A 12,610-nucleotide genomic window follows, 5' to 3' on the forward strand; every position below is an offset into this window, starting at 1 on the left:
AAGTGGTCGCTTTCTCCCGAATTCTGTGGGGTGACTGAAACCCCGGAGGGAGGGAGCGGCCCGGCCCTGCTCTGCCTATTGACTGGTCTTCGCCGTGCAGCTGCAAGAGCAACGGCTCCGAGAGGCGGCCAGTGACGCTCATAGCCGTACGTGGGGCGAACTGCTGCCGCGCTCAGCGCCAGGACCCGGCCCCTTCTCCACACAGGCTGGTTCCGTCGGCTGGGCGGGAAACAGGCGACACCCTGCAGCTCGTGGGCGCTGGTGGTGCCGGCAGAGCAGAGCAGAGCAGAGCTGCTAATGGGGTGACTGGGCTATGTCTACACTGCAGTTGGACATCCGCGGCTGGCCTGGGCTAAGGGCTGTTTCCTTGTGGTGTGCGGATGTGCAGGCTCCTGCTGCAGCGCTGAGCTCTGGGACCCTGCGAGGTGGGAGGGTCACAGCGCTCGCTGCAAAGTCTGTACCGCAGTGAAACAGCCCCTTAGCCCGAGCCCCATGAGCCCGGATCAGCAGACACGGGCCACCCATGGGTGTCAAACTGCAGTGTACCCATACCCTGGGAGCCTCGTGACAGCTAGGACAAGCCCAGGGACAAGCAGTAACTTTGGGAAGGGGCAAAGGGGTCATTCTGCCCTTCAGCCTGTTACGTGAACGGTGGGGCCAGTGTGCCTGGCTCTAGGGCCTGCTGCCCGGAGTGCTGCTCCCCCTGTCTTCCCCACACACACCAGGGCCGCCCAGAGGATTCAGGGGGCCTGGGGCAAAGCAATTTCAGGGGCCCCTTCCATAAAAAAAAAGTTGCTGGGGCAAATTGCCCCACTTGCCCTTCCCCCCCCACCCCACCCCCCCCGCGGCCCTGCCACACACACTGACTCTGGGAAGGTGATGTTGCCCTAGGGTCCCTATTACCTGAGCAGATACAGACAAAGGCAACAAAAATGATTAGGGGTGTGAGTAGAGATTAATATAGGGTGACCAGATGTCCCGATTTTATAGGGACAGTCCTGATTTTTGGGTCTTTTTTCTTATATAGGCTCCTATTACCTTCCCCACCCCACCCCGTCCCAATTTTTCACATTTGCTGTCTGGTCATCCTAGATTAATAAAACGGATTTTTCAGCTTGAAAAAGAGACTACTAAGGGGGGTATGAGAGAGATCTATAAAATCAAGACTGGTTTAGAGAAAGTAAATTAGGAAGTGTTATGAGAAGGAGTAAACACAAGAACTAGGGGTCACCAAATGAAATTAATAAACAGCGGGTTTAAAAGGAAGTATTTCTTCACACAATGCATACTCTTTGCCAGAGGATATTGTGAAGGCCAAGACTATAACAGGGTTCAAAAAAGAACTAGATAAGTTCATGGAGGATAGGGCCATTAATGGCTATTAGCCAGGATGGACAGGGATGCAAAACCATGCTCTGAAGTGTCTCTAGCCTTTGTTTGCCAGAAGCTGGGAATGGGCGACAGGGGATGGATCATTTGATTTCCCGTTCTGTTCATTCCTTTGAAGCACCTGGCATTGGCCACTGTCAAAAGACAAGATACTGGGCTAGATGGAGCATTGTTCTGACCCAGTATGGCTGTTCTTATATTCATGTAGGCCTTTTGATTGTACAGGGGACAGGCGTGCCCTGAAAGCTCAAGCAACCTCTAAGTGATCATAGCATCTCAGCAGAATGGGTGGGGGAAAGCACTTGAGTTGCAGCCTGATCTCTGTCTAGAGTGGGACTCTAAAATCCCTAACATCTGTTTGGGGTGGGGTAGAGTGGACCAATAGTTTTTTTTTTTTCTGTGCCTGATTCCTGCAATTAATTGTTTCCCACCCCACACATTGAAATAATTAACATATGTGAGCCATTGTGTGGGGAGAGATGGAATGAACACATAGGTGGCAGACTAGGGGATCAGAAATGATGACCATCCTAAGTGTTGTAAGTTCACCAAGTTGTTACCAATGAATGATAAACACACTGGTATGTTTGGAAATATAGAGGTCAGATCCTCAGCTGCTATAAACTCATGATTTCAATGAAGCTGTGATAGTTTACACCAGCTGACAATCTATCCCTAGGATTTTAAAAACTTACAGTTTTAAAAAAGGGCTTCATTAGTAGCCAGAGAGAATTTGGGATTTTTCCTTTCTATTTGGTGTTACAGCAGAATGATTGAGTCACACAGCTCATATGATAGCCTGAAATCGGGTATTGAGTGTCTGGAATGTTCTCATCCACTTTGAAAAGCATTCCCCTTAACTCATTTTTGTAGGTACATTTCTGAATATTATAAGCCAAGTGTTTCCTTATTGCTGTACAAAAATACAAATAGGCCTGTATTTGGGAATATATTATTTGGGTTGGATAGCCTTAGCTGACGGAAAAGAAAGAATGTTTTTGTCTTCTACCCTATATCAAACTTATAGGCTTCACAAAAGTTCTCTGCTGCAGCAGAGCCTGGTGACTTACTCAGCTTGGCTCTGGTCTGTGATACTATAATGAAGCAGATCTACTGATCCATAACAATGGGAGGTTTATAAAATGATATTCTATGTATGGTCTCTCTCAGAAAAAGTCCATTTAAAAAGTATTCAAGTAGACTCTGATCTTAAAAGTATTCAAAACTAGCAATGCACGTTACAAAAAAATCATGTTTGTAATCATAAACTTAAAGAAAATTACTTCAGTTGAACTGAAAATGATACTTGAAGCTCCAAGGTGAGAGAGGTCAGTCCTTTGCTAAATAAATAAATAAATAAATAAATAGGAAGCGGATCTAGTATTCTATTAGCCTCACAATGTGGCCTCTGTGGGAAGCAGGGAGAGACTGTCATTGGCAGAGGATCAGGAGAGAGAGAGAGTGTTTTAATAGTAAGAATAGGATGAGAATGGAAGAAGAGTCCTTCCTGCTTAAAAAACTCAACCTCTCCCTCTCAAGTCATTTGTGTGGTTGACAGATTTAAGGGGACTGGGAAGGTCATTGTACATGAGCCATTCTGTGAAGCAGTGAGGAAATGAGGGAAAGGGAAGATCAAGAATTCTTAGTGAAGGCAAGAACTGTCCTCTTTTCTGATAGCATTGTGATATTTCTCAAGGGCACTACTCTGATGCCACTAAGTAGCCATAAAATTAGCGTAACCAACCCCCTTGAAATTCCCACATTGAGCTGGAGAATCTTCAAGGGGATTAAAGATACTATAGTGGCTTGAGGCCCACCTTTGTTGACCCTTGGCACATCTGGCATGTCCAGGGAAAAGGAAATGCAGTTGGGTTATGTCTATGCTCCAGGAATTCTCAGTTGCTGGATTAATCTCTTGGGAGCTGCGGGTAGTCAGTGTAATTTACAGCACCTCTCAATCTGCTCTAATTTGCTTGCAAGTGTCTGTACTGATGCAGACCGGCCCAAGCTTTGGGGACTGTGGCTTTAAGATATCTTTGTGCTCCCCATTCCTAAGTCTCACTCTGAATGCTGCTCTGTTGGACCAAAGAATCAGGGCTCTTATGTTTGTTTTTAGAGTTGAAATTGTGAATTTTTTTTCTGATTTTATGTAAAATATGCTAATTTTTCTAATCATTTAAATATTAAAATCTTAATTGAAAGAGTTGCCTCTGCAGTCCCTGTTCCATCAAGTGTCTTTGTTTTTGATCCATACTGGTTTTTAAACAGTCATAAGTGTATGCAATGCAAGATTTGGTTGCTCCTCATTAGTGGTAACAGCAGGAGCTAGAAGGTCATAGATTTCCTTTGAAAACTTGAACTCTAGTTTTTAAATTGACCAGTGGTTCCATATCATCAGCAAGCAGTTGAAGTAAGTGGGCAGCCAGACGTAGGGGGAGAAAGTGTGGCAGATTTTTTTAGATAAATAACATACCGGTAATCAAGATTAAAAATGTGTGAGGTTGGGAATTTTTATCTTTACATGTATCAGAATGGTAGAACCAAATTACTTTGTCTACAAAATGAAATTGGATAAAAACCCTTGTAATTGCAGTAGTATATTATCTTATAATGATACCTTTCCGAAGGGAATCTTTTTCATTCATGATCACACTGATTTGGGTGTATGTCATATGGTATGTAGTTTAAAAATCAAATAACCAGAAGAGGAGGGAGGATGTTGTAAGAAAGTTGGCATGATGGACTTATACTGTGTGTACACTTTTTGTGAACTGCTGAGAAAGTGCCTTTTCTTACAGTTGCAGAGTAAGAATAGGAATACAATTGAAAATGGAAAATATAGAAGTACAGAACACACAATGTGGTAAGATCTCTGGAATCACTTGTCATATCTGAATCTGTTTTTCACTGTTTTACCAGACTCTGATGGTAGCTGGGCTACCATGGAGATGGGTGACTGGATGAATTTGCTTGTGCCTTGCTACTATATTCATATATTTGGATTATATGTTGTGATGAAGATACTAGACAAAGCTAATGGCATAATTTCAGACACTAAATTGTGTCCATATGAAATCACATGTTTTTGATAACTATTGTTTCCACATTTATCTCTATTTTCAGTTAACCATTTATATTCCTTGAAATCACCAAAGCATTGTGAGTTTTAAGAGAAATTCAGTAGCTACTATTAACAGAAGTGGTAAAATAATTACTAATAAAGTCACCTTGGTAGCACACTCACGATCTTAAAGGCCAGATTTTCAAAGGTATTTAGGCATCTAAAGATGCAGATATGTGCTTAGTGGAATTTTTGAAAGCACATAGGCATTTAACTCTTATGGGAGTTAGATGTGTAGGCACTTTTGAAAATCCCACTAGGCACCTATCTGCATCTTTAGGTGCCTAAATCTGCCCATATCTTCTCAACAGTTCATCTGTCGTTAGGATGTGGTCCAACTCCCAGTGCTAGTTGGATTAGTCTCTTAATTATTGAGATTATGTCCTGGTTAGTGGTGAGTGTCCTAAAATCCAATTGTCTTCAGCAAGAGTAAGGGCACTCAGCACCTGGCAGGATTGAGCCCTAAAAGAGAATTTGCTATACCAAACACCCAGCTTCTCCTGATTTGTCCTTGAAGGTTTTATTTATACAGTACATTGTCATGGTCAAGATTTTAGACCCAGCATTTGATGTAATTTATAATTATAATCTAATGGGGAAAGTCCTCTAAATTCTGTTCTTTGAAAGTCCTGTGGTGATGGGCATGTGGTGGCAGAGACAGGCAGAGGATGCTGCTGGGGTCCCTAGTCACAAACTTGCATGCAGGCAGAGTGAGTGATGTGGTCATTTGTCACTGACTACAGAGCAGCCCTCTTTAAGAATAGTGCTTCACTTCCCAATCCAGAGAAGGGGGAGGAAAGGATCCCTAAACATAATTCACTCCATTATCAGCTTGCTAGTGTGCTGCAACTATCTGGTCATCCAGTTGTGTGGTAAAAAACAATATCACACAAAAAATACTGAACTCTGCATCCAAAAATGTCTACACTCTTTCTGATGATGCTGATGGGCTCAAAAGGCATACTGCAGTCATTTGAAAAGAATTTGTCAAATATAACATCGATGTAGCTGCACTTGCTGAAACGTCTCCCAGGTAATAACAGTCTTGAAGAGTTGGGTGCTGGATACACATTTTACTGGATAGGCATGTTCGCGGAAGAGAGGTCACTATCAGGGATAGGCTTTGCTATTCGGACATTTATTGCATGCACTCTTGATTGTGTACCAAAAGGAATAAATGATCTCCAGATGATCCTTTGCCTCACCTTGACATGCGTATGTCATGTAACAGTCCTCAGTGCATATGTACCCATGATGACATGTTCTGACGATGTCAAAGAAAAATTTTACAAAGATTTCGACAAGGCCATAAAATCAGCTCGTCAGCACGACAAATTTAATCATTCTAGGTGACTTTAATACCAGAGTTGGTCACAGTCACAAAGCTTGGCCAAAAGTAATTGGTAAATGTGGTGTGGGGAAAGAGCACTTAAATGGCGCACTGTTCTTTACAAGTGCATGCAGAACGAGTTACTCATCATAAACACGATATTTCAACAAAGCACAAAACAACATGAATGCATTTCCACTCTGGTCATTGGCATTTTATTGACTATGTCATATGGCAATGTGACCATTGGGATATCAAAATCACCCATGCACTGTGCGGAGCATGCATGTGGTCTGATCATCTGTACGAGATGCAAAATGACACTTATCTTGCAATTAAAACAGCACCAGTGTTGTCAATCTGCAGTACCCATGCTCGAAGTGCAAGCGTTGAAATCTGAGCTCGCATGTACAAGGCTTGTTAAAGAATTTGATGACGTTCTTTATATGCTTTCTCAGGCGGACACAATAAACATTGAGTCTTCCTGGTCATCTTTTAAGGAAACAATGCTTGATGCATCTTAAAGAAGCAGGGCCAGCTCCAGGCACCAGCTAAGGAAGCAGGTGCTTGGGGCGGCCAATACAAAGGAGCGGCAGTCCGTCCGCTATTGGGGTGGCCCGTCTGGGTCTTCGGCGGGAATTCGGCGGCGGTTCCCTCAGTCCCTCTCTTCCTCTTTGAGTTGCTGCCGAAGAGGAAGAGAGGGAGTGAAGGACCCACCGCCCAACTGCCGCTGAAGAATGGAGTGACGCGATTGATCTGCCGCCGAAGTGCCGCCGATTGTCGCTTTTTTTTTTTCCCGCCGCTTGGGGCGGCAGAAAACCTGGAGCCAGCCCTGTAAAGAAGTCCTTGGCTTTATAAAGACGAAGCATCAGGACTGGTTTGATGAAAATGATGCTGAGATAAAGAAACTCCTGACATCCTTGTATGGTCTTCACACATTATGGATAAATGATAAAAACTCATCTATTAAAAAGTTCTTATTCCTATACAAAGTGCAATGTGCAAGCTAAGCTTCATCACAGGAAAAATAGCTGGTGGAAAATGAAAGCTAATGGTACCATCCCTATCTGGAATGCAGATGAGTCACTGCTGCTGACTTATTGTGGACAAATTCTCAAAAGATGAGCTGAACACTTTAATAAGGTTCTGAACTTCCCATCCACCGCATCAGCTGTTGATGGTCTTGAATAACTTCCAATTCATGACCAACTTGTAATTCCACTGAACATATCTGAAGTATGGAAAGCTGTTAAGCAATTGTCAAACGACAAAGCAACAGGTCCAGATGGTTCCTGCAGAGATCTTCAAATGTGAGGGCCGTGACTTGTCAGGAAGCTCACTGGCCTCTACTAAAAGTTTTTGGAACAGGAAACTGTGCCACAGGAACTTAAAGATGCCAGTATTATTCACCTTTATCAAAGCAAAGCATTCATGCATCTTGTGATAACCATCGTGGCATTTCGTTCCTTGCCACTGCAAGAAAGATATTCACCTGAATCATGCTAAACTGGCTGATTATCAACTAGCAGAGAAGATATTGCCTGAAATCCAATGTTACATCTGTCCTGGGTGTGATACCTAAGATGGGATCTTTTTACTCTGACAAATTCAGGAGAAATGTCATGAACAGAATCAAGACCTATATATAGGTTTTGTTGATCTTACTAAGGCCTTTGACTCTATAAATTAAGATGGCCAGTGCAAAGTTCTCCACAAGTTCAATTGCTCTGATAAGTTTGTCAACATTATTAATTTTTTTCATGCAGGAATACAGGTTTGTGTTCTTGACCAAGGCTGCTTCTCAACTCCTTATGTTGTCACCAATGGAGCAGACCAAGAAAATGTTACAAAGACACTCTGACGGCCCACCCCCAGTCTTGTAATGTTGACCTCAACATTTGGGAGCTCTTAGCCCACAATAAGACCTGATAGCGGCAGCTCTGCCACCTTGGACTGAAAGACTTCGAGAGCTCACAGATTGCTGCAATGAAGGAGAGACGTGCAATGTGTAAAGCTAAAAGCAATGCACCTTCATCTGCAATTGTTTTTACCTGTGGCATTTGCGGATGGGGCAGCAGGTCTGAAATTGGTCTTTGGACTTATCTCAGGACCCACAATAAATGATTGTAGCTCATCTGTTGAATTTGATGGGAGACTCCATTATCATCAATCATAGAAAAAAAAATAATTAATACAGATACCATTAATTTGGGGAGGCCCAACAAATACATAGTTCTTTTTCTAAAGCAGGGGTCGGCAACGTTTGGCATGCGGCTCGCCAGGGTAAGCACCCTAGCGGGCCGGGCCAGTTTATTTAACTGCTGATGCGGCAGGTTCGGCCGATCGTGGCCCCCACTCGCCGCGGTTCGTCGTCCCGGGCCAATGGGGGCCGTGGGAAGCCACGGCCACCACATCCCTCGGCCCGCGCTGCTTCCCGCCGCCCCCATTGGCCCGGGACGGCGAACCGCGGCCAGTGGGGGCCGCGATCGGCTGAACCTGCTGCCTCAGCAGGTAAATAAACTGGCCTGGCCCGCTAGGGTGCTTATCCTGGCGAGCCGCGTGCCGAACATTGCTGACCCCAGTCTAAAAGCTGGTTCTGCAGTGACATTTAATTATAATATTCCTGGAAATATGCAAAAACAAAGTGATAAAATCAGCTACTGTATAAAGGGATTGTTTTTATTAGTGTTAGATAAAAATAGCCACATTAATTTCATCTCTAATTTAAAACACTATAAACAAAGGCAAAATTGGTTGGAAAATCGTCTGTATTTTAATCTTCTAAAATAGTGTTACAAACAATGGAAGATTTAAAAAAAAAATAGGGCCAGTCCAGTATTCCTTAATAAATCAAAATTTGTTCTGGTGCTGATCCAGGATTAAATTCTGCTAGTAGAGATCACATTCTGTGGATGAAATCTTGGCCCTGTTGCAGTCAATGACAAAACACCAATTGACTTCAGTGGGGTTTCAATGGGGATTTCAACCTGTATGTCTTTCATTATTCCATAGTCTCTGTTTAAATTAATTTTGCAGCTAGAGAACAACTTTGTTACTGAAGGCAATAAGGTGAATATGAAAAGGGGATTGTTCCATTAGCGAATAAAATAATCATCTAGTAACAAAAACTACTTAGAGACACATTTTTGGGCTGTCCATAACTTTTATTGCTAGGTGGGGGGAAAAAAAAGATTCAACTTCAGATTGTTCTTTTTTTCTCTTCAAAATAGAAGATGGTGGCATATTTTTATGAGTCTTAACATAAAAATTAATCGTCAATTTAAAAAGGTGCATTCAAAAGAAAACATACATGTTTCCTGTGAAATTCTTCTAAAACTGTTTTTTTCCTCAAAGAGATGAAGACAGATCTGAATTTACTGCTTGAATGTCTTAAATACCAAATGGACAGCCCTACTTCTCAAAAAGAGGCCTTGATCACTATTTATTCAATCTGCCAACAAAACAGTAAGAAGTATTCTACCATGACATTTCGACTGGGGCATTTGTTATTTCCTATCTGGGATATTTGAATATGGTAATACTAGAATTTTTTTTTCATAGTACATATTAAGCATTGTCACTTTTTAAAATAATGTCTAGGAGTCATAAGACTCTGTAAAGGTATAACATCTTGGAAACATGTATTCCATACTGCTGATTGTTTTTGGATTCCCAAATTAGTACCTAAGATAAATTTCCCTTTTTGTTCATTGTGTCTGCATATGCAACAGGTGACGCAAGTGATTATTTCCGAGAGATTGGTGGTTTGATGTTTGTAAGTGACCTTGCAAAGTCAAGTGTGCATTGCATAGTAAAGGAAGCAGCCTTATTTACATTAGCAGTTGTAATGGAGAGTAATGGTAATGTATACTTTTATTTATTTTTCCAAGTTCTATATCACTGCACTTTATTGTTCCTGAAAATTTAAGTTTTCCTCCTCCTGCCTGTATTTATCATATCAACCAATGGTTTAATGTAGTTTTAGATATATTTATTTATCAGGTTACAACAGATACCAGCCTGACAAATGGGACCAGATTCTTGACTCTGCTGTTCCATACTTGCTCCATTCTGGAAGCTCAAAGGGGCCATAAAGCCAGCTTAAATGGGCAGCTGAGAATTCCTCTGGTTTGGGGGGATCTCTTGGGTGGAGTGGCTGGTGCTACATCACCAGCCCCACTTATAGGCTCTGGTGTAGAGGGCATGGGTGAGCAAAAGCAGGGTGGTGCACTTCTTCAGTCTCCCACTGTCATGATGGTCTGAGATTGCTCGGTATCATGCCTCAGAACTGGCTCCAGGATCAGGAAGCAGCAAATAGCTCTTTTGCAGCCCTCTTCCCTCAGAGGCACCTAGCACATATTGGTCACAACTGAGGATCTAGGCAAAGACCTGCAGGTTACATTATCAAGTTACATTGAAAGTTACTGACAAGTGGATTTGAGAATTGATCCTTCAGAGTGAGTCTGGAAGCTACACTCTGCCTAGTAACTGTTAAACTGTTGCTAGGTAAGATGAATTTCTAATGTCCTATGTCTTGAAACAGATATCCCAGAACTTCTGAATTAGTGCCATGCCATGAGGAGGGAAATTAGAATGGGAGCTTTCAAGTAGACTTGATACTTTGTTCCATAAAATGACCCAATTATGGTTAAGTGTATGTATCACCTTGTTGATTTGGGGGAAAGGTTGCTGTCAGTCACATCTATGGAAGGGTCAAAAGACTTTTCAGTCTGGCTCTCAGATATGTTGGTTGGGGGAAGAGAGGAGAGGAAATTTTGCCTTACAAATAAGTAATGGTATGAAATATTTAAATTTTAATATCTGATTCAGTCCTGAAAATTGTTTTTCTCTTGACAGCCTTTCAGTATAGGTCAGTCTGTATATTTTAGACAGAATCTTTTTATCAGTCTGTAATTTGTAGACTTTATTGCCTAAATAAATAGAAATTGTAAATGGCTTAATAGGAATTAATATACCGATAATTCATTTTCTGATTTCAGTTTACTGTCAACAAACTTTGTGTACATCTGAATTGTTTGAAGACCTCATTTTCCTCTTAACTAATAAGAGTTCTAGTGTGAATTTGAAAAGAATGTCTGTTTATGTTATATTAGTACTGGTTTCAAATAACAGTAAGTATTTTGCATTCACTTGTAAAAATACCATTAAATTATTAATACTATGTAACTCACTTTAAAACACACTGCTGGTTATCAGCCCATACTGTTTATCATGACTTCAAGATTTCATTAATATTTTGTACGATTAGTATATAAAGATTAATTGTGACATAGATTACTTTTAGATGATCTCAAAATCAGTTACAAGTAGATCAAATATTAGCGGGGGTTTTTTTAAATGTTGAAAGTACTTTATCTTATTTGTGTAAGAAACTTACATGTAGTTTTTAGCAAAACGTAATGCAAAATGAGGGTTTCTCACATTTTGTAGAGAAATTGAAACATAACAATTGATCTTTATTAATTATTATTTGTATTACAGTAGCACCCAGAGGGACCCATACTTCTGGGCTCTGTACAAACGTATGGTTTAAAACACAAAGTAACAATTAATTTAGAAGTTCTTATAGTTTATAAAAATTGAAGAACATAGTTAGCACTTTTTGTTGCTGTACAGTTAAGGATGAAAGTACATAACACATTGTTCATTTGTACATGGTTTACTAAGGGAGCTGAAGTAAAACTGAACTATTTAAATGGCATTTAAAGTATTAATACTTTGTTTAAAATTATGTATTGTCTCTCCCAATACTGGCATATGGTCATTTATAGAGAGTGGGCAAACTCACATCAGAGAAACAGGCTGCATTGGTGTTCTGCTACAATTATTCAGGTAAATAAACAGTTTCTGTTAAGATATAAAGTAACAGACTATTTAGGTCCTAAGTCATCTTTGCCATTATGTTTGCTTTTTTCTTAACAGAACATCTCTTTCAATATCTGAGATGAATCTGTCAGATGAAAATATTAATCAGTATTATCAGCTGTGGTCTTCAGTCTGCAGTACTCTGTGTGCATGTGTTAATAATCCTCAAAATGGTAACTATTATTAAATAATTGTATAACATAAGATGATAGTTAACATAAAAGAACACTTTTCAAAAGTGACATCTGACTTCCATTTTCTAGCATGTCTATAAACGTAACTATATATTATATTTAGATTTTTGTTGTTGTTTGTTTTACATCTCTACAGAAGACAATCAAAACACTTGCTGTTCAGTTTTTCCACATGCAAAAGACTGGCTCCAAAGTTGCATAAAGCCTGAGATAGTTCGTCCTATTTGTTCATTTGTTGGACTTACAGTTGCTAATAATTGTAAGTACATGACATCCGGTCAAGAATTTAGATTTCATGGAACTACATTTCATTGGAAACAATAATTACATTTTAAATTTCTTCCTCTTTCCCTATCTCCCCAGATTCATTCACTGATCTTCCACCTTCTTCGCAGAAGGCATGGATCAGCTACCTCTGTGTCATTGTCCCTTCTCCTCCAAACCTCACAGAGGACACTTATAGGTCCAGGGTTTGCACTGGGCGAAGAGATAGGGTGAACAAGAGGCAGGAGTAGACATTCACATCATCCCCCTACTGGTCTCATGGAGATTCCTAGGAAAAAATAATCCAGGTTCTGGTAGATCAGCTCCAATGGAGCCATTCTGCTGGAGTGGGGAGGTAGAGTGCTGGGGCCAGCTAGTCATGAATCATTTTGCTTAGAGGTATCCAGCTTGCGAGAATATCTCTCT

The 12,610-nt window shown here is 41.0% G+C and overlaps 1 protein-coding gene across 3 annotated transcripts in view; it reads left to right on the top strand.

The window, feature by feature from the left end:
* Positions 1-4,149: 4,149 nt before the first annotated feature.
* TERB1 (telomere repeat binding bouquet formation protein 1) overlaps positions 4,150-12,610 on the top strand; it is a 40,358-nt gene continuing 31,897 nt past the window's right edge. For all 3 annotated transcript variants that reach the window (XM_042852153.2, XM_065567243.1, XM_065567244.1), the window contains exons 1-7: positions 4,150-4,252; positions 9,195-9,305; positions 9,572-9,700; positions 10,841-10,972; positions 11,633-11,693; positions 11,784-11,899; positions 12,057-12,179. In XM_042852153.2, coding sequence (XP_042708087.2) covers positions 4,219-4,252; positions 9,195-9,305; positions 9,572-9,700; positions 10,841-10,972; positions 11,633-11,693; positions 11,784-11,899; positions 12,057-12,179 — 706 coding nt within the window. In that variant the 5' untranslated portion in view covers positions 4,150-4,218. The remainder of the gene's footprint in view (positions 4,253-9,194; positions 9,306-9,571; positions 9,701-10,840; positions 10,973-11,632; positions 11,694-11,783; positions 11,900-12,056; positions 12,180-12,610) is intronic.

The sequence above is a fragment of the Chrysemys picta genome, chromosome 14 (genome assembly GCF_011386835.1).
Source record: "Chrysemys picta bellii isolate R12L10 chromosome 14, ASM1138683v2, whole genome shotgun sequence".
In the NCBI taxonomy this organism is placed as follows: Eukaryota; Metazoa; Chordata; order Testudines; family Emydidae; genus Chrysemys; species Chrysemys picta.